Here is a 22,470-nt window from a genome sequence, read left to right on the forward strand (position 1 = left end):
GGCGGTGCCGAGCGGGGCCGAGCGCAGCTGAGCGCCGTCTGTCGCCGCTCCGCGTTGCCGGGTAACGGAGCGGTGAGTGCCGGGCGCGGCCTGCAGACCCTCAGGCTCCTCTTTCCCCTCCGGCTTAGTCCGTGAATGGCGCCCCCTTGCGGCTCGGAGGACACGGATGGAGCGGTGCGGCTGGGCTGGCGGTTGGACCTCCTGATCTTAGCGGTCTTTTCCCGCCTTAACGATTGTGGCACTGTGTGATTGCGGCAGGGTCTGCCAGAACCAGCAGTGTTTTCCTTCTTTTTGTTGCAGTTGCCGAGATGACGACGATAACCTCTTTGAGAGGACGTACAGAAGTGGTCCGTCCCAGAAGGACAGAGGCACACGATGCTTCTGCTTTTGCCAGCCTCTTCACCTGTTTCACAGAAGACATTTTTGGAAGGATTGATGTGGCGTACCTTTTGTAAGTACCTGTGCTTTTGGGGCTTGTCTTGCTGTTCTCGCAGGAAACTTGAAGGAATTCCGTTCTATTCAATATGCCAGAAAGCACTTTGAGCTTTGATGTGGTGTGGCGTAATGACTGCTCATGCCCTTCACAAAAAGGGAAAGGAAATCTGCTTTCACCTCTTTTCTGCTTCACACGTGCAAGACTTTGTGCAAGCTTGAATCCCCGCAGTCGGTACAGTGGAGAGGATTTGGCTTCACACAACTTCCTCTTTATTAAAGTTAGGATGAAATATTCTTGGCTACTATCAGGTGAAACCAGGAGGATCCAGCAGCAGCTGTCAGCACCTGGCTCCATCTAATGGATTCCTTTTTGTCCACTGCAGAGTGGTAGAACAGAGGGCATGGAGTAGGGGTTTTAATCACTTTTTGGTCACAGTTTTTCTCTTTTCTTTTCTTGTGTATATCTAAATCTTTATCTATTTTTTCACTACTGAAAGGGAACCTTTCCTGCCCGCCAGCTGCCATCACATGGATGGAGGATATTGTGTATCTGTATCCTGCTGCTTCCATGGCAAAACCTTCAGAGAAGTGGCTGGTGGCAGAAGTCTTCTGTTACTGGAGTTAACACAGAAAGTGTTGATCATTTCATCTTTCTATGATGTGATGAATGACAAACAGAGACAAACTGTGTGAAATACCACTAGGCCATGTAGGCTTTTTCCACTTGTCCAAATACCTCAGATACCAACTATCTGAGGAAAAACAGACGTATGAAGAAAAATATGAAGAAGACAAAACACTTAGATGCTAAATATGTAGTAGTTCATAGAATCATAGAATAAATCATAGAATGGCCTGGGTTGCAAAGGACCACATCCAGTTCCAACCCTCTGCTATATGCTGGTCACCAACCAGCAGCCCAGGCTGCCCAGAGCCACATCCAGCCTGGCCTTGGATGCCTGCAGGGATGGGGCATCCACAGCCTCCTTGGGCAACCTGTTCCAGTGCCTCACCACCCTCTGTGTGAAAAACTTCCTCCTGATATCCAACCTAAACCTCCCCTTTAACTGTTAAAACCAGTCCTCCTTGTCCTATCACTATCCACCTTTGTAAACAGCCATTAAATGCAGGATTTGAAAAATCATGTGAGCTATTATAGTAACAGAATCAAATAACTGTTAGAAATTGAAACAGTAATGTCCAAGATAGGATGTGGGTAATAAAGTTTGATTGAGCCTGACCCTTGCTGCACTTTTAAGCATGGCGACATTGTAACGAGCTGAGTTATAAACAGTAGTGTTACTCATGGTAGGTGAGTACATGCACATGTAGAGTTTGAGTGTGGGAAACTTGAAAACAGAGAGAAAGAAAGATGACTGAAGCTCTTCAGTAATATTTCTAGTGATTTTTCCTTTTTCCATTTCCAAACAATAATTTATTAGGGAGGGAAGGGGATGAAAATTTGAAGAGAAGGAGAAAATAGTACAAAGCTTACTTTATAAAGAGGTCCCTTCCTCTGCAAAAATGCCAGTGATGTGAAGGCACAAACCACAAACATTTGTAAACACTGTAGAAATACTGAAGAATTTTGTTAATTGCGTGTATATTTCAAGAGCTGAGACATGCAAGAGGCTTGTCTTCGAAGAAGTTGTTCACATACACACGTATGAAAAACACAACAACAAACAGAAAACCCTCTCACTTTTGCTGAATAGTTAAATCTACAAAACCTGATGGTTAAGTGTAAATCTCCCATGCGCTTTCTTCAAATTCTGCAAAATGAAATTGTTTTTACAGAGAAAAATCAACTTTTGCTCTGACACTCTGCAATGAGAAGAATGAGGCTCTAGCCCACGCCATCTTTCTTGACTATCCAAATTGGAATATCACTGATCAGTCCGACTGGGAATCATTCTTAAATAAAAACTATGTTAACAACAAATGCACTGTAAGTAGATTGTATTATTTTAGTTGGCTTTTTTTTTTTTTTTTTTTCCCAGATAAAGTTCATCTATAAGAAATATGCATAGGCATCTAAAATCTCTTTCTGGTGGAGCTGATGATTCAAGCTGAGGAAGGTGATGGTCAGGTTCCTTAGTAAACCATCAAGAAGTTCACGAGTACCTGTGCTTATGCCATTATAGTGACATAAGATAACTGTCATCCTGGCAGAGGCCAGTAGGGAATGCAAGTTCTTTGCCAGATAAGAGTAAAACATCTCTAATGTATTGCACAGTCAATGGGAGCAGCATGAGCTATTGCTGTTGTTATCATTTTTCATTCAAAAACCTACCCAGCTCTGGTGCTGTCAGGAGCACAGGAGGCCTTGCTGTGATGTCTGTGATGTTCCCTTCCTGAACTGAAGTTCTCTTTTCTTACCTTTTGGAATCAAGTTTTGCTGTTTTACAAGATGGAATCCAAATTTAAGGGATGGGGAGCACATTGCCCTTTGAAGGATGGTTAATCACACTGAGTACAGGACTGTGCTGACACGAGAGACTTGATTGTGGAATGACCTTGTTTAGTGTTGGTGTGGAGATGGCTGCACTCTGTTCTATATGGTGCCCATTTTCACACAGGCTCCTCAGTCAAGTTTGTGAATTACCCTTAGTAAAACTAGAAATAGGTGCTTAGAATTTCTGCATTTGAATGCTGTCCATCCTTCAGTCCATCCAGGAACTGGATCATCCTGTGATTGCTGAGAAATGGTAGAAAATGTTGACTCTAAACATTCAAAAGCTAGCAGCCAGTATTGGCAGTGCTGAAATCATCTCCAGACAGTTCATCAGTTTTCCAGTGTTGTTCTGGGCATTATTAAGCAATGGCTTGCAGAAAAACTGACAAATACAGTGATTATATTTAAAACTGCTGCATTTGCTGTTAAAAGAAACAATTATTACATCTTACATAGGAGTAAAGGAAAAAATAAACCCACACAATTTTCTTGTAATCTGTTTTCTTTGTCATTTGAACAGTACTTTGTGTACTGTTCTTTGCAGACACAACCACTTCATTCACTGCACAGCTGCCCCTGTTGTGTTACACTGCGCTGCTGGCTCTGCTCGCCCTTCCTCGGGCTGCCTACTTGATAATATCTCTTGTAGGAAAACTGCAGCTGACTTCAGAATGCAGAGGTGTACAATGAGAAAAGGAACAAACCAAAAAAAGCTTTGGCATGTTAGCAGTTACTGCTTATAAACAGAAGTGGAAGATGCTTCAGAATACTGATGAGGAGCAGAACAACCCTTGTTTTTCTAGAATACAGATTTTCTAAACTCTATGCAGAAGATTCTGTGGATATTTTGTGCTTCAGCACTGGCAAAACAATTGTATGTGTTCCGATGAGATTCCTTTTCTCCAATGTGTTTTGCAGGCAAACTGGCAAATAGGAAAAAGGCATCTTTTAGTCAGTTCTGTTTCTGCCTGGATATTCAAATGTGTCTAACAGTGCACTGCAGAGACTTTGTAATTCTCCCCTATCCTTTAAGGGAAAAACAGTTTTAGTTGTGAGGTCTTTCTTTTCTTTCTTTAAACCTGGCAAGAAACGAAGAATGTCTTTAGTAAATAAACATCCAGATGGAGTTGTTGATTGTTGTGGTTCATGTAAAATGTTATTAGTTGACACAAAAAAAAAGTTACACTTTTTTTTAAAGGATGTATCTAAAATATATTCTAACATACTATATATTCTAACAGTAAGTTTGAGCGTGAATCAGATTTTAAGATTTTGCATAAGCAAAAATCATAATATTAAAACCATCCTTTATTTGTAGAGCATATGCTTTGAAGGCAATGAATTACTCATTCGTGCACTTTGAGGGCAGGTCAGAGATACTGGAAATGTACATATTAACACCTGGGTAGACAATAAATATGAAATGCATGGTATTTAGGTTCTCATTCTTCCTATTGTAGCCTTTGAACACTCTGTTCATGCATCTGTTTGTGGCAAAAGAGGAATATGCAGCTGGGTGTTCCCAAGAAATCATCAGGTGAGTTAATATATAAGTTTCTGTAGTGAAGCATGTGCAATCTGCTCCCACTGTTTGCTATCAGTATTGCAGTTGCAAGACTCATTGGATTTACTTATTTTTTTCTTTTCTAAATTTCCACTCTAAACTTCCATGATTGAGCACGAAGCTTCAAAAGCTATAGATGTTTCTGGGGTATGGTTGTTCCCAGATCATCTTTAGCTCATTTGCCAGCTACGGATTACACAGGGACTTTACAAACTATTCGGTTCAAACAGCACAGTGTATGATGTGTTAGCTCAGTACTCAGGGATTAGGTTATTTGGTACAGCTTAGAACCTACCTACATAACTGGAGTGAATTGCCTTTGGGGCTGATGCTGTGGAATTTGGAAACTTTGTCGTGACACGGCAGCTCATCCTGGTGCCACCTCAGGGATTTGCCAACACAGACCTGGCATCTGTATTTGTTTTCACTATGGTGGAACTGATATAAGAAGGAGGGTATTTGAAATCTGAAGATTAGGAAATAGAGAAATAGGGTAGAAAGAAACAGTAAAAATGCCCAGGTGATTTTCTTGTCATATTACTTGTGTTAAATGAAATGCTTCAATTTTTGAGCCATGTGGGCTCATGAGGGGAAGATTAGAGACACTGGAGAATAAATTTTACGCGTTAAAAGACTAGCTGATGAGTTGATGTAGCTATGAAAGACTGAATACAGTTATGTTATTTGTCCAGGAGAGCTTTTATTGCAATACCAGAACTGCAGTTTATACTTCTCTTCATACCAGCTGATGAGAATTTAGGTAAGAACTTAATACCACTGTAGACTTAAAATAATGACAACTAATTACCACTACTATGCTGTGTTGGTGGACTGTGGTGTTGGGCTCTTGTTTTGTTTTTAAATTTTTTTTTAATATATATTGAAAGCAGTTACCATTTTCTAAACATGCAGAAGCCATAATCCTAAAGTATCCTCTAATGGACCTTCCTAGTAAAAGTGGATTATGTAGTAGCATGTTTCATTCAGCAGTCTTTAATGGACGGGGCTTCAAACTGATCTTAGAAATAAATTCCCACAAGTTCAGCGAATACTTATGGCTGAGTGGAGTCAAGAGATTGAGGTCAGTGCTTGCTCTGTAGCAGGCAGTTAATGATATTTACCCCTTGGTGCACGCAGGCAATGACTAACGAGTCATGTGTAGATGTATTCATTCATATGTATATGAATGAATGAGCTACACTTGTCTGTCAGGTGTCATACCCTTATGTCTGAGCCAGTCCCATCAGGTACTTTCTCTCACTTAGCTGAGTCCAACAAGAGGAGAGGATTCACTGGTAGGGAACAGAAGGCATGCTGGGGGTGTGGAAGGAAGCTAGGATTCTTTTAGGGCAGAGGTACAAGAGATGAGAAGATGCACATCTTGCTCAGCATCTGAGAGCAGCATCTGACTTGGAATTTCAGCCCTGAATTCAGACTGTTAAGCTAAGCACCCACTTAATGGCTGGCTCCCACTTCTGTCTACTACAAAATACTGTAGAAAAAGACGTTGGTTACGTAGAGGAAATAGGAGAACTGGCAGAATAATCCTCAAATTAATCTAGTAACAATGCTTTAACATCCTTATACTACTGACATTACTGTCTCACTACTTAAAAGATTGAGAGCATTACTGTTTAACTTCAAAAATTCATTTTCCTCTAATGACTCTCCTGATAATTTAAAAGTTTAAATAATGAAAGTTCATTATTACTGCTAATGGATTTTTGTCATTCACAGAGCCAGGCTTGGATGGTGTCTTTGAAAAGATGATGACTGCTCCAGGTTCAGCAGTGGATAAAACCTTTACTTTGCTCGCGTGTCCCAGACATCAGCATCACCCACAGCTGCATGTTCGCAAAGCAAGGTAATGCAGTTTTCTCACATCTACTTTTTTGTCTGAATTAATTAAAAAAATTCCTATTCCATTAAGCATCAGCTCAATGGCCATGATTTTGCTGCTTGAAAGCCTTATTAAGTAGCTATTTTGTGATTATGCTGTTTTTTCCTTCTTCATCATGAGATCAATTGTATTTTTTTCAGAAATCGGGTTTCTCGATACATAGAAATCAAATTAATACTTTATTGGTCAGCAGTGTTTATTCTGTGAATATTTGTTTTACTGCCTTGCATAGGATTTCCAGTTTTTTTGGAACAGATTCAGACTGTTTTTGTTGTTGTATCATGTTCTGGCTAGTGGAGCAAAGGCTGAAGAGGAATTAAATAGAGACTCCCTGGTTCCACTAATCTTTCAGACACAGAAATTCTCCTTTTGCTTTCACACAGTTTTTCTGTATAGGCACTTCATACATTTACTGTCACTATATTTCAGGGGAGCTTGCCTCATCAGTGCTGTTGAGAGAGTTTAAGAAAACAATGAAGTAATTTATTATTTTTTTTTAATTTCCACAATGTTACGTATTTCAATACCTGCAGCTTGGAGCAATGAGTTGGTTTTTGTTTTGTTTTGTTATCTTTTATGATATGTTTGCACATATCAACAGCCTTGCTGTTGTTTTGGGATTCAAGCCATAAAGGTCTTTAAAAATTGGAGAAGAAAAAACTAGTCTATCTGCTCTGCTGTCAGCAGTGCACACCAGGCACAGCTGCAAGTTTCTCTAGCTGATGTCATCAATCTATTGATGTCTACCTGTATGTTGACCTTACCACTGCTTTTTTTCCTGCCATTTGAATTCTGCTGTTTATGTCAAATCATAATTTTCTGGGCTTGTGCCACCACTGACTACAGTAAGTGAGAAATGCAGATTTAGTGCCAATTAGGGCATTTTTTGGTACGTATTGCTGGATTATATCTGCTGTCAGTGCTGTGTACCTTCTTCTTGGTACCACGGTCACAATATAACTAGCATCTTTCACGTTTTGATTCAGTTGTTTTCCTCTTCATGTTGCTAAGGGCACATGCAGGGTAATGTTTAATGAGGTAATAATTTTGATTCTGATTCTTTCTGGAGTTGTTCCTCTTTGTTCTGGTAAGTGCTGCTTTGTGCTTGTGTAGCAGCACCATGATTTAAGAAGTCTTTCTGGTCCTTGCAATAGCAATCAAAATTTAGGGGCAAGCATGTCCCTATCATGTAATGTATGGTCCATACTGACCAGTGCTAAGAGAAGGTAATGCCTCATTAGGAACCTCTGTCTGCTTAGTAAATCTACACCTATCTGTGGATTAGTTCATGCTAACATCTTGGACTAATAGATCTCACAGAGAGGTGTTTTACACATCTATGATTTTACCAGATAGGCCTGAAACAGTGCTCCTCATCTTACAGTTTTATTTTATTCAGTGTTTGCAATACCCAGTAACTTGGCTTTTGAACATTTTAAGGTGAAAGACAGAGACTTGACCATGACCACGTCAAAGCATTTTGCTGTTGGTGAGGATGTTTCAGTGTCACAAAATCATCTGCTTACAAACTTGAACTTTTCAGGCTTTTAAAAAGCTTTTACCTTGAGACATCTACCAGCTGCCATTATGCAGATGATCCCCTGATACTAACACGTTATCAGTAGGTGAATTAATGGCTAAGGATTTAAAGTTTTTCCCCACCCCTTGATTCTTACTATAATGTTTTCCATTTCATTTGAAACACGTTTTTTGTTTTTTTTTATGACCATCAGACATTGCCAATAGAAAGTATTTTTGCCATGACTGGACGTGGGAAGCAAGCTGTACCAGTATAACACATAAAGATAGCATCTTCCCTGGGATTTCTGCAGTTGTTCGTGAATAGTAAAACCAATTTACTTTTATGAAAAACAAAACCTAGGAAACTAACCAGGAAACTGTTTATTTCTTTTTAATTACACAGTACCTAGTTATGTAATATTCATACAAATACAGATGTATGGATAACACAATTTATCTTTCTCAGAGAATCTATATTTGCAGATGTTTTGTCTTTCCTTTTCCTTTCTATTCACCTTTGTACTTCACTGGCAGCCATAGTAACATTCAGTGGAGCCCTTTAGGGATTTATCTATGGAAGTTGTCCACAGACACCTGCCTAGCAACATGTTCTGGGTCAATGATAGGAGATTAAGGTAATCTGTGTTCCCTCTTCCCTTTCTTACTGCAAGAGGAAGCTGTAAACTGATACTTTGCTTAACCATTAATTTTCATGTTGTTCTCTATCTGACCTTCATAATAAAACTGTAGTGTGTCTGAACCCACTCCAGTAAGCTTTCACATTTAAGTTTCTTGCTGATACCTCATCTTTAGATCCTCTTTCTTGTTTCTGTGCCATGTAAGACAGCACAAATTTGCAGCTCTGTGGAATGTCTTTATTGTGCTTGTTCTCTGTCTAGGAATTTCCTAGTATTTGTATATTAAGGTCTTTTTTCTTATTTTCTTTTTATGTTTGTTTAAAAAAAAAAACAACAACAAAACATCTGAGGTGGGGGACTGCAGAAATCAAAAATAGTTTTGTTCCTACAACTCTCAGTATGCGGGGAGATGATGAGGCTTATGCAGAGCCTACTGAATGCCATTGGCTTTGTATAGCAGCCTCTCTGAGCACCACAAGCCTGCAGAACTGTCATCTGCACCTGGAGATGACAAGTAAATGAAAAATGATGGCTTCTATTTGTTTACATGGAAACTACAACATATGCAAATAGCACAGTAGCCTTATTTGATGGCATCACAGAATCATAGAATTATAGACTCACCAAGGTTGGAAAAGACTCACAGGATCACCTAGTCCAGATAGAGCACATCCTCAGCTGCAAAACACTATTTTTCAACATAGCCACCACCATCAGCTGTGAATTTTTGCCAGCAATGAACAAGAGCCTACATGCCATGCTTGTAAATATCTGCATGAGGTGACTCTGCTGGGAAAGGTCAGCTCTGTTGCCATACTGCCAACATCCACCTCTGATGTTGTGGGCCATCATAATAGAATTGGAGGCATTTCTTTTTGGAACAGTCCTCATTATTATGTGGAAATAGTAAAACTCTGACAGTAGAAAACCTTTCTGCTATTTTTCCCTGGAGATATTGCCTGGGAAGAAGAGAAAAACTACTATTTAAGTTTGAAATATGAAGAATATGAATTAATAATATTTGTTTCCAGTGTTTTAGAGCTTCATTTTAGTTACAGCTTTTGAATTAATACTGTGGACGAGTGATTTATAGTGTCTTAACTGAGAAAATGAATGAAAAACCATGCGGCTTGAACGTTTGTCATCTTGCTATCTGTCTTCAATTTAGAGCAAACAGTCACAATATTCATCTGCCTGGGTTCCTCAAGCTGCCTTTCTCAATTTAGAAACTGAATGAGAGAATCTGGCCGTTACCCTTAGGAAGGAGAATTAAATTATAAAAACTCCTGGCAGATGGAACAGCGCTACGAGTCGGGGCACCCTAAAGGTCACAAGTTAAGCGTTTATTCACCTTGCTCAAAAGGCAGTTAGTAAGGCATATGTAACAGATACTCTTGGCAGGCTGGAACAGCTCCCTTACTGTCCGTGCAGCCCCAACAACCCTCTCGGCTGACCTAAGCAGAAAGAGGTCAGAGCTACTGGATCGGGGATGGAGGGCTTCTTATCTCTGAGCAATGGGAGTAAGAAGAGAGCTTTCAGGCAGATGGCCGGAGAATAAAACTGAAGAAAAAATGTCCAAATAAAAGAGGTCACTGGTAGAGATGTAAGCTGGCTCGCAAGGTCACATTCATTGTGGTGCGAAGGAGCGGCGAGGCACTCAGGCACCGCTGCCCATCTCTGTCGGTCTGATGTCAGCCTGTCAGCACTTGGGCACTCAGCCCTTACTGGATCAAATTAGAAACTGAAGTTTTGGCCCACTGTAAGGCTCCTGTGAAGGAGCCACGAGTGACAGCTAGGATGGGTTTATTTTGTTTTACTGAACTGCTGCCTATGTGGAGGCGAGGGTTCCAAATTCCGTGCCTCAAATTCGGTACAAGCATGCACAGACGCGAGCAACGGGAGCCTGCAGCAAAACACAACTCTTAGTAAAACCCAGGGATTTGTTAATAATCATTCCCGATAACGATCTTCAGAAACGTGTTCCTACAGTGTGTAACGCTTTGAAAGAACAGAGCTGTTTGAAAATATTTTCCTAGTGTCATCTTACTTCAGGGAGGCCCCCGTTAAGGCCGGGATGGAGCCGCAGCCCCCGCGCCTGGCGCTCCCGTCTCCGAGCCGCCAGAGGGCAGCCGAGGCGCGGCCGGGCGGCCCGGGGCTCAGCGAGGTTGTAAACAGGAGGGAGGAAGATTTTTTACACGGTGCGATAGTGGTAGGGCAAGGGGGAATGCTTTCAAACTGAAAGAGAGGAGGTTGAGGTTAGATGTCTCTACACACAGTCTTGATGCTGCAGGCTCACACCTATGCAGAAGGCTTCTCACCAGGCAGAGGGATGGAGTAGTTGCACTTTGGCCTTTGTATCTTTTTCAGTGATGGAGCGTTAACAAATGCCTTATGAAGGCATAATAGCTTGATTTCTGCCAGTTGACCCCCACACTGTTGTGTGTAATAACAGTAATCTAGTCAATATACAGCACTATTTCTCCTGCACAAAAAGGCATTATTTGGTTGGGTGTTTTTGGAAAGGGAAGGGAAAGGAAAGGGAAAGGGAAAAGGGAGGGGAGGGCTGGGAAGGAAAAAAGGAAGGAGAAAGAGAAAGGAAGGGAAAGAAAAGGAACTGGAAATAAAAAGAAAGGGAAAGGGAAAGAGAAGGAAAGGGAAAGAGAAAGAAATGGAAAGGGAAAGAGAAAGGAAGGGAAAGGGAAAGAGAAAGAAAGGGAAATAAAAAGAAAGGAAAGGGGAAAGAGAAAGAGAAAGAAAGGGAAAGGGAAGGAGAAAGAAAGGGAAAGGGAAAGGGAAAGAGAAAGGGAAGGAGAAAGAAAGGGAAAGGGAAAGAATGGGAAATGAACAGAAAGGGAAAGGAAGGGAAAAGAAAAAGGAAAGCAAAAGGAAAGAAAAATGGAGATTTTCCTAATTGCATTGTTGTAGCTTTCTGAGCTCACTGCCAGCTCTAATTGATTGAACTCACTGAATGTCATTAATTTAAATGAGGCCAAAAGCCCACATTCACTTGGCCTGAGATGCCTTGGGTGAGATAGTTTTGAGCAGGGCTACTCTTTTGGTTATTTTTTAGAAATAGAAAGGCATCTCCATTGAGCAGTCCAGATCTGAGGTGGGTGGTGTTGGCTTTTGAAAGTGCCTCTGCCTCTCCTCTGGTTCTGAGGCTCCAGATGGAGTGTCTGTTAGAGGCATGTCCTTAGGTGAAATTATTTCTTCACAGGTAGGTGCTTTGAATGAGATTTTCTTAATATTTGTCAGTGTGCTAACAGAGGAGAGCAGAAGCATCAGCAGCTGTTAATAGGACAGCTATTAGGACATTACATGATCTCTTTTTCATAGGTTGGAAGATTACGATGATCTCATGCCAATCTGGACGCGTCAGAATGAGATTCTGAAAGAAACCCATAGTGAATATTTCCTTGCTGATATCATAGCATGTCAAGATGAAGAAAATCAAGCTGTTGTTTGTGAGGTCAGTCTATCACGTGCTCTAGTTGGATCTAATCATCATGTTAGTGAAGTCATATGTGAATGACAGCTCATGCTGCAGCTCAGTGAATAAAAAGAACAAGCTCACTTTTGGAAGGTACAATTCACAATCTGCACGCACACAATGCCCTCTGCCACTTTCTTTGTGTATGTCAGTTCTTTAGGAGTGGTATCTACTGTTAAGTAAATGAAGGAGCAGTTCCCAGTAATTGCATGGATTCTTTCCAAGTAATTGAAACAGGCCATTCTGAAAAAAGCAAGTTGCTGTTTTAGATGTTTTGCATTATAGATGACCAATTTTTATTCTTTGTGAAAACTAATATTGCATCTGAGAACTTGTAGCCAGTAATGTTTTCACAGTGGAAAGTGCTGTTTTGTTTTTTCCTTCCACTTCTTGGCTCGGGCAGTCAGATCTTTTGATGAATTGAAGGCAGAAACTCAGGAATTAATTTAAATAGCAAATAGAGGTGGTAATAGTTATCACACTGAAAATTCCTCTTAATATTTTCATGAGTTAGTAATTGTATGTGGTATTTCAAGCTGATAGGCAGCATAACCTACTTAATTCCAGAAGTCTGCTTTCTATAGCGAATGATTTTATAAAACCTTACCATGTAATCACTGCCATTGGAAGCCAAATAGGAAACAATAAGCCATTAGTGTAATAGCACATTACAGATGGCTATCTTTATAAATAATACATTTCAATTGTACATTTATAGCTCAATGTGATACCAGCAAAAGGTATTTCAGGCCCTCATAGCTTATACTTGCTGCTGCAGATTGGAAAGACACCTCCATGCGAACCAAGATAGATGCCAATTTTCCCTGCAGAGAATGAAGCTGGCAACCTCTTTTTGCACATATGGTAGATGGATTGGTTAATCAGCCTCTGCTGAGCCTTGGGCCTAAAATTACACAGCAGCCAGACAACTGCAGCAACCCAGCTTTTGTTCAGTTACGCAAACAAGGCAAACAAACAATCACTTGTTGTTTGGGAAAAAAATGGAACTCGATTTTTTAATTATTATTATTTTTGTGGGAGCGCTGATGGGGGAACAGAATGGCCGTACAAATCCAACCTGTGAGTTTTCATTACGTTCATAAAAGATGCCTTCATTATGTATACTAAGGAAAAAAATATTTTGATTGTTTGATGGGAAAGTTGAATATAGTACTACAAAATTGGATAGCTTCCTACTTCTGGGCTGGTCTTAGCTTAAAGCCAAAACCCACCGACATTCAAGTTCTGATTTTCCACAGTTATTTTGTTTCTCAACAATACATCTTTCTGGAAACTTTCAGTAGTATAATCAAATGGAGAGAGTGATGCTGTTTCAACATTGCAAGGTTCATTTTCATACTTGACAGGATTTACTTTTTCTAAAGGCTGGTTCTGAGATATTTTCAGGACTTGAAAATATTCGGTGTTTTTAATTCCTTTATATCATACATATGATATATTGTAAAAGAACTGTTTATATTCTCATGGGAAAATAAAATATACTTTTCAGCGTAAGCACGATTTTATCTACAGAATAACATTCAGTAATAAGTCAAACATTATGGTTAGCTAAATCCAGATTTTACTTTAGCTGTGCTTTAAGTTAAAGAAAAATTACACTCTTTTTGGAGATTTCTTGTTAAAAGGTGTTTCATTGAAACAATAGATCATAATTTTGTCCATATAAATAATCCTAATCCCTCTGCAAATCACTGCTCTTTTTTTTTTTCACTTGATCTAAACGTACCTGGTGATCTTGTGCATATTGTGATACTGCTGTTCTATTTCAGGATGGTGGCACTGCAGTGGGATTCATGAGCTTATGCTCTCAAGTAGACATTTCCTTGTTACATGAGTCTTTTGATCTACGGCTTTTCCACGGACTCTGTAAACCACATCCTGAAGATGTTCTCCAAGTACCAAAGGAGCCAAGCATTCCAGAAGGTATCCATATTCTAAAATTCTAGCTAGATTCGAGTTGCATTTATTTCTAGCTTCTGAGCAGCTTTTGAAAAGGTTGGAAGAAAATGTAGATTTATATTGGTAAGAAAAAAAACAAGTGAACGTATCTGCTTTGGAGCTGGATGCCTGGTGTTTTTTAATGCAGGAGAGCTGTTTAATTCGGGACTGTATGCTGTTAGCACCTTGGAGGCTCTCAGTGAAACAGGTGGGACGTAGGTTTCAAATTCAAAGCATAGGGTGTGTTTCCAGTTGGCTGCAGTTGTGCTATTAACTGAAGATTTCATTTTCAAACTTGGTTCTAATGTCTGTCAGCAGCTGAGCAGCTGGTTAACAGTGGCTGTTACGTTGTTTTGTTGATTTCTCTCCTTTCCCTGTGGTCCCTTTTCTGCTTTCTCTGCATCTTGTTTCCAGTGTTTTAGGTTACAAGATTTTGGGGCATTAGGGACTATTTTTGTTCTGGTTTTGTGCTGGGCACGATATGACAAAGCAGCTATGAGCCACCTTACTGCAAATAATAAATAACAGTAACATGAATGTCACCTATTTGTAGAACAGAAATAATTTACTGTGGTTGTCTTTATTTTTCTGTGTGTAAGGTCTTTTTTTTCCAGAAGGGCAACATTATGCTATCTACTATTAGTAATGGAATTAAAATAAACACCGATACATATCTGCTTGTTTAAACACTAAGCACCAGGCAAAAAATACAACTAGGCAGCTTCAGAGCAGTCACCAGCTGGTATCTCAGAGCTGGCAGCTGCGAGAGAGCAAAGTGAAAGAAAAAAGACTGCCTTCCAGGCTCACCTATGCACTTCCCCCTCCTCCACCCCACAAAGGTAAGAACCTTGCTAATAAGAGATGAAGAAACCCAGCTGCATAATATATTGGTCCACACTCCTGGAGCTTCAAGAGTATTATTTCAAAATAGGTGACAAACGTATATAGATGTATAGATAGGACTGAAGGAAGAAGAAAGATTGTTTATAGGAGTCTCTTCCTTCTTTTCCTGCTGTAGTGGGCCTGCCTTCCTTGCACTGTTTGGTCAGGAACAAACTAAGTTTGAAAGAATTTACCCACCCTGCAAAGTCATGCAAAGTTGGCTCAGGATTAGTTCTTCAGTAAGCTATATAAAAACGTGCTGAAAAGTTTGAAATATACTTCACTTTAAAGCTGTAAATATTATCTCCGTATTTTAAGTACCTGATAGATATGAGTGGTGTTGATTTCACTTTGACTTCTGTCCTACCACTATATCAGCAAGAAGTCTAGACAACTATTTTGATCTAAACTCTCAGTTCAGCAGATCTGCTGATGATCTACAACTGGAGGTGTTCACTGGTGCACCAGAAGGCTGTGCTGCTTTCCAGAGTGGCTTAGATAAGGTGAAGAAGTGGGCTGACAGGAACCTTATGAAAATCAACAAGCAGAAGTCTTGCACCGGAGGAGTATAAACTATGGGCAGGAATATTTGAGGGCTGCTCCAAAAGTAATGCCTTCTATTTTATTATATTGGCCCACGACATCAGAAGCAGATGTTGGTGGCATGGCAGTAGCAGCTGAACCTTTCCATCAGTATTCCATTCCATTTTGTTGCTGGGCAACAGAGGGCAGCAGAGGGGCAGTCTGACAGAACAGAGTCTGACATGGAAGTGCACGCGAAGCAAAGATGTGCCGCTGAATTCCTTCATGTGGCAAAAACTGCACCACTGACATTCACTGATGCTTGCTGAACATGTATGGAGCCTGAACAGTGGATGTGTGCTCAGTGAGCCAGAGGGTGATGCGTTTCAGCAATTGTGACAGCAGTGTTAAAGATAAGCCAAGTTCCAAATAGCCACGTACAGCTGTCACACCATGAAATGAAGAGCGTCTTGATCAGCTCATCCACGCAAATCAGCGGATTGTAACCAGGGAATTGTGTTTGGAGCTGAATATTGGCTCCAATGCATTAGAAACATTGAAACATTACAGAGTTTGCACTAGGCTGGTCCCACAGATGCTCACACAGGAACAGAAAGAACGCCATATGCAAGTTGGTCAGGACCTACTAAGCCAATAAGAGGCTGAATGAGACAGCTTCCTGGATTGCATCATTACCAGGAGATGTGATTTCACCACTACAAGCTGGGGCCATGGAGAGGTGACAGACGAATTCCCCATTGAAGAAAAAGATGCAGGCCTCACTGGGTAAAGTGATGTACCTACTCTCCTTTGGGATGGGAAAGGGGTGATCCCTTGGTACTTCCTGGAACCCGGACAAACTGTAAACTCTGACTGCTACGTTGCAACACTGGCTGAGCTGAAGGCTCAAACTTCCAGAGTCAGGCCAGCAAAAAAGACAACCTTTCTCCTGCAACACAGGAACTCCAGGCCTCACACCAGTTTGAGGACCATGGAGTGCCCTGTCAGTCTTGGCTGGACTGACCTATCACACCCATCATATAGGGTGGATTCAGTGCCTTCTGACTTTTGTCTGTTTGGGTTGATGAAAGATGGACTGCATGGACAACATTTTCCTAGCAACGCCATCATAACAGCTGTGGAACAGTGGGTTGCCTCAGCTGGTGCAGATTTTTAAGAGCACAGTATGCAGGCTCTTGTTCATTGCTGATAGAGTGCATTGCGAATGGTTGTGACTATGTTGAAAATCAGTGATGAGTAGCTGAGAAATTTCTCTGTCAAACAGTGCTATTGTGCTCTTTTTATCTATTGTTTTCATGGAAATAGATAGGAGGCATTACTTTCAGAGTGATCTGTGTAATTTTGGTTGTTGATGTTCCTTTGTGATGTTATTTACTTCTTAAGAAATACATACATACATTAATGTCTTGGTATCCCTCTGTTTGGAATGGCAAGTAAGGTTTTATCATGAGTCCTATGAAATACCAACCTACAGCATGGAGCCAATTCCTAACTTCTGTCTCCAAAACAGAGAGGCATCAGGAGCTGCTACCACCCTCCTGCTTCTGCCTTCTTTCTGCTGAGCAGGAAGCCTGGAGGTGCCACTTGCATTTGCAGCTCTGTTAGATCTAGAGCCACAATTTCAAGCTGCTTTTGTTCAAGAGCAGCCTTAGGAAAAGAGATTTAATGGTAGGCTTTTTCAGATTTCTTGTATGCCAATCACTGGGGGTCTCAAAGGTCTACACCTGAGAAGGAACTTCTCAGCAAAGAACTTGATACCATTCTTAGAGGAAGCACCAATAGAAATTAACAGTAAAACTGAAGGTGGCTCATAGCAATATATTGCTCAGGAATATTAATTTCTGTTATCACTGAATAATGATAAAATTATTGTGCTCTGTGCATTTAAGAATATGAACTATTACAAGAGTTCCATCTTGGTAGTCCATTTATGCTCATTTATGATTATTTGCATAACTGTGCATGATCATATAAATGTTACAACAATTGCACCATTTCTGCAGTCCACTGTATTGGAAATCTGCTGCCAAATTGTCTAGGGAAGCTTCACTGCCTTTATATCATCTTATGTCAATAGAAGATGTGGTCTTTACTTCATTGAATGAATTGTCTGAGAATTTAAAATGCAAGCCACATTCCTTTATACAGTCATTTTATGTTCCCATATGAAAACAACAACAGCAAGACTCAATGGGGATATTTCTTCCAAGCTCTTCAGCTTCTAAACAGAGACCACAGGTCGATATTATTTTTTGTTTTCCTTTCAAAACACTGAATAATAATGAAAGAGTGTACAAAAAAAATCAGTGTTTAACATAATATTGATATGCCACTTACATTTCAGGGTAATTACAGTAATTTGGTTGTTACTCTATATGGTGTCACGAATTAGCAGCTAGAAAACATGATGCCGTGGGAATGATTCAAGGGCTTTTCATCAGGCTTCATGTTGAACTGGCTTCTGAATCCTGCTGACTGTTACTTCTGCTAATGACCCAGCAATCACAGAATTATTGTTATTATTTTTTTGTTCATTTTCCTTGCTTCATTTAGTGCAGCTATATTTAGTGCTCTTCACAGTCAGTTGTGTACAGCACGCATGTAAACAGCGATGTAGCCACGTTTGACAGCAGTGGATGGTGGAGCCATAAAGGGATTTCATTTTAATGTAAAGTCAGAAACAACATATCAATATTTACATGACAACAGGAAGCTTGTATTAATTAACTTCTGACACCTGCAAGGCTGTTTATAATGAGAAGTGTAACTGGGTTAATCAAGATGACATTTGATCATTTCTGTGCGGACTCACATCTGTGATACCCCTGGAGAAACCTTCATTTCTAACCCCTGTGTTTCTTCTTGCCCTGCAAATCGTGTCTGCATTCTTTTCTCCTAACAGAAAAACAGATGTTCAGATAGCAGATTTTTAAAAAGACTTGGAGCTTAATTATTTTAAACCTTTGAATTTAAACGTATGTATGAAGAAAAATATTTATGACAATGAATACAGCTTAGATGGATTTGCCGTGGTAAAGCTCCGCAGCAGAGAGAAGAATTTTGTTGTGCTGATTTTTGATGGTTTTTCTCCTCCTCCTGCAGCTCAAAAACTTAAAAACCTTGCCTTTCCTACGTTCCTAATGCTTTCCAATGCAGGGATGCTCTGACCTAATCTGTTTTATACAGCCATGATATCTAAACCTGAAGAGTTTATTAGTTAAAAGTTGTTTTCAGGCTCAATTTTTAAGAGATTGCATCTGTGAAATTAGAGAGGTGACAATATAAGGAATGGCAAAACTACTGAAGACAGAATTTCAGGGGCTTGGATACAGGAGCTGATACTTAGCTTTAGTAATTTTGGTGGTTATTTGATGGAATATGTTGGCTTCAGTAGTACTTGAGTGTTTTTATTCCAGGTGACAACTTGAATAATTTTGGTCCATAAAATTGATTTTAGTTGTGGTTTTTATGAGAGGTGATCAGGTGATCTCTGGTTCTGAACACCCTCACTTTCCACCGACTTTGAATCATACAATACATCACCATGCAGATTTAGGAATTGCTTTCCCACAAATACTTCATGTCTGCTGGAATGGTGGTTGCCTACTGCCTAACAAGTATCAAGATGTTATGAAAGTTAGTGGTCTGCTCTCTAACATTGATGCCAGGTATCAGTAGTGTTCTGCAGAGTGGTTAAGTAATTAAAATACAACATAACGCATCTCCTATGGTCCAAATTGGTTTGGGGTATTTTTGTTGTGGTTTCTTACATTTTAATTATCCACTTTGCATTTGCCTCCAGCCAAGGGGTAGAAAGGCAAAAAATATATTTAGATGTTTATCTAACCTTCTGACATGTAGATGTTTGCTTTAATTGGCTTTAGCACTTCATCAGAAATGCTGTAAGCATATACACACACACAGTGCATCATATTAGTACCTGTCGTGGCTGTTTATCATGTCAGTCAATGATTAAAAAATGATTCATCAGATGGCTACAAGTAATTTCATCCAATCAGCTTAATTTCCTGTTTTACCCCACTTGAGATGAAGTAAACTGGAGGGCTGTTATAACGTTACCGAGGAAAGCAGGATGATGACAAAATTATACAATGGGATCCAGTTGGAAGGGAAGGGATCTTAATGATCACTTATTTCCAACCCCCTGATTGGCGAGGCACGATCTGCCCTTGGTGAAGCCATGCTGACTATCTCAGACCACTACGTTGTTCCGTGTGTGCCTCCTTCCAGGAGGATCTGCTCCATGGTATTCCCAGGCACCAATGTGACACTCACCAGCCTGTAGTTGCCCTGTAGTTTCTTTCTCTCTTCCTTGAATCTGACAGTGATGTTTCCCTTTATCCAATCACCAGGGACTTTGCCTGACAAGCATGACTTTTCAAATATGATTGAGAATGTATTGGCAACTACATCAGCCAGTTCCTTCAGGTTCCTGAGATGTATGTTGTCTGACCACATGGACCTGTATGCATTCAGCCTCACGAGGCAGTTTCAGACTTGCTCTTTGCTCACAGTGGGAGGGATTTTGTTCCCCTGATCTCTGTCTCTAGCTTCAGGGACATGAGAATTGTGGGAAGCCTGACTGCCAGTGAAGACTGAGATTAAGAGCTCATTGAGTACCTCAGCCTTCTCTGTGTCTGTTAAAGCTTTATTCTTATTTTTCAGGGGGGTACACTTTCCTCTGCCTGTCTTTTGTAACTAGCGTACATGCACCTATAGAATCCCTTCTTGTTACATTTCACATCCTTTGCCAAGTTTAGTTCCATCTGTGTCTTGATTTTCCTGATCTCATCTCTGAGAGACCAGACAGCATCCCTATATTCATCTTAGAACATGAAACATTAGTTCCTGCTTCTTCTGCTCATGCTTTTCCTTTTTTTCCATCAATGTGGTGTATAATCAAAGAATAGTAGGATGTTATAATCATGAAATAAACAAGAGAGTTAGACAAAGCAGACTATGATAACAAAAGAGAATAAATAGAAGACTTACCCCTATCCTGGGCTCACCCACAAAACACCAGCAGAGCCAACCTCCAGCAGAGCTCCTTCCCCACTGGCAGCCAGCTCTTCAATAGCTCTGGGAGGGCTGCAGCCAGGCTCCATCCCTTTCAGCAGCACGGATGAATTGCCTTCAGCTGTGCTCCTCTGGCTGACTCATGGCTCTCCTCAGGTGCTCAATCAGAGGTTCAGGCCGTGACTCAGCAGTTCCCATACAGTGTGGCCAGCAGATTCTTGCTCAGCCATGCTATTTTACTGTCTCTTCTGCTTCCTTCTCGTGCTGGGGGATGGAGAGCTCTTGTGCTCTCAGAAAGGTGTCCTTAAAGAGCTGCCAGCTCCGTTCCATTCCTATGTTCCCAAGGACAGTTTTCCAGGGGATCTCATCCAGTAACTCCTTAAACATGGTCATGACTACCCTCTTTGCTAGGCCCTTGTTCTTCAAGATCCCAAATTTGACAGGGTCACAGTCGCTACAGCCCAAACTGCCTCTGATCTTAACCTCTTTAATGATCTCCTCTGCATTGCTGAGCACCAGGTCTGGTAATGCTTCATCTCTGGTTGGTCCATCCAGAACCTGGGCAGTTATCTTCAGTGGACTCCAGGACTCCATGATCCATCATGTAGATGTGAGACCTGGTTTCTGTTGATTTGATTGTCAATTACCTTTCCTTTCCATGGGGCCCTTTTATTCCTTCTTTATGCTGCTGACATCTAACAGCCTACCAAGGCTGCGGTCCTCGCTACTATGGGCATTCCACACGCAGTTCAATCTGAGTCTGATTTTTAGCTGAAAAATCATACACACAAAAGTTGCAATTGGCAATTGACTGGCAAAGTGCTTTGAAGCAGTTACTTCAGCATCCAGGAAAAGCAGCAGAGGAGAGCATTTCTTAGATAAGAGCATTTTTTAGACAAGGCAAAAATTGGCAAACTTTGGAGGACTGGTCAAACAGCAAACACCTTTTGTAAGAAATGAAATAAGGGTTAGAGAGCTAGATACAATTATCAAATAGAGAAGGAAATTTAAATGCCTGCTTCTTATCCCTATTTGCTCCATCAGGTAAGGCTTCTGGCTTGCCTGGGTTGTATTCTGATAGGAGAAATAATCTGAGCATTGAGCACCCTTGCTCATTCTTATGGTCATTAGAAAGCAAGGTAGCAACAAACATACTTTAAAGAGACTAGTCAATACATTAGTCACTTCTATTTTTCCCTTCAGATAGAATCACGATTTATTACATATAATGCAAGAGTTAGAAGTTGCTTCCAAACTCTGTCTTATTCAATATTTGTCTTAAAGCCAATTATCTGATTTATCTGATTTTTCCTTGAGATCAGATTGTCTAATGAAGTTCTAGCCAAGTAAATACAGGAGAGTCTGTTTTAAACATGGTTTGTTACAAATAAATAAAACCAGCCTTTCAACAGAAGCAGTCTGGCACTCCTCATCAGTTATCACTGTGATTCTGATGATTAAACTTGCATTTTTAGACCTGATTTGTTTATTCTTTTACATTACTCAGATGAAGATAAAAGGAATCAAAAAAGTCAGGAAGCAGAAACCGTTTCATCTCAAAACTTGGAAGACATTAGTGATGAAGATGCAGCTGTGCAGGTAACACACAGCAGTGCTGGTGATTTTAAAACTAATTTGAAGCAGAGGTGGAGGCTGTTGGGACAAGCAGTGTTTCCTGTTTCTGCTCCTGCACTGCCCACTGCTGGCACCCACAGATCAGAATTGCTTTAGCTACGGTCTGTGTGGAGGTAGTAGATATGATTAACCAGAAGAGTTACCCATCTGGTTCCATTTGAACAGTGGGCAATATGGGAATTGGAACAAGTGACACTGAGGGAGAAAAGGGACCCCTATGTATAAGGGGGTTCATGGCTTCAAGAGGCCTCTGAAGTTGAAAGAGAGCATTTTGTAACAGGATGGGAGTCCGCTTGCATAGAAAGGTGTGTGAGTTTTGAGGTTCTAACTCGCTGTTACCCAGCTTCAAATCTCTTAGGGGCAGAAAGCTATCAAAGCTGTTAAAAAGTAGCAGTATAGCTTCAGTTTTCT

The 22,470-nt window shown here is 40.5% G+C and overlaps 1 protein-coding gene across 1 annotated transcript in view; it reads left to right on the forward strand.

Annotated features, from left to right (window-relative positions):
- The first annotated feature begins 47 nt into the window (after window positions 1-47).
- CFAP61 (cilia and flagella associated protein 61) overlaps window positions 48-22,470 on the forward strand; it is a 90,605-nt gene continuing 68,182 nt past the window's right edge. Inside the window, 8 exon segments of the mRNA XM_052678279.1 lie at window positions 48-451; window positions 2,233-2,383; window positions 4,351-4,427; window positions 5,147-5,214; window positions 6,192-6,318; window positions 11,850-11,982; window positions 13,794-13,947; window positions 21,932-22,023. Coding sequence (XP_052534239.1) covers window positions 309-451; window positions 2,233-2,383; window positions 4,351-4,427; window positions 5,147-5,214; window positions 6,192-6,318; window positions 11,850-11,982; window positions 13,794-13,947; window positions 21,932-22,023 — 945 coding nt within the window. The 5' untranslated portion in view covers window positions 48-308.

The sequence above is a fragment of the Tympanuchus pallidicinctus genome, unplaced genomic scaffold (genome assembly GCF_026119805.1).
Source record: "Tympanuchus pallidicinctus isolate F22 unplaced genomic scaffold, pur_lepc_1.0 scaffold1, whole genome shotgun sequence".
NCBI lineage: Eukaryota > Metazoa > Chordata > Aves > Galliformes > Phasianidae > Tympanuchus > Tympanuchus pallidicinctus.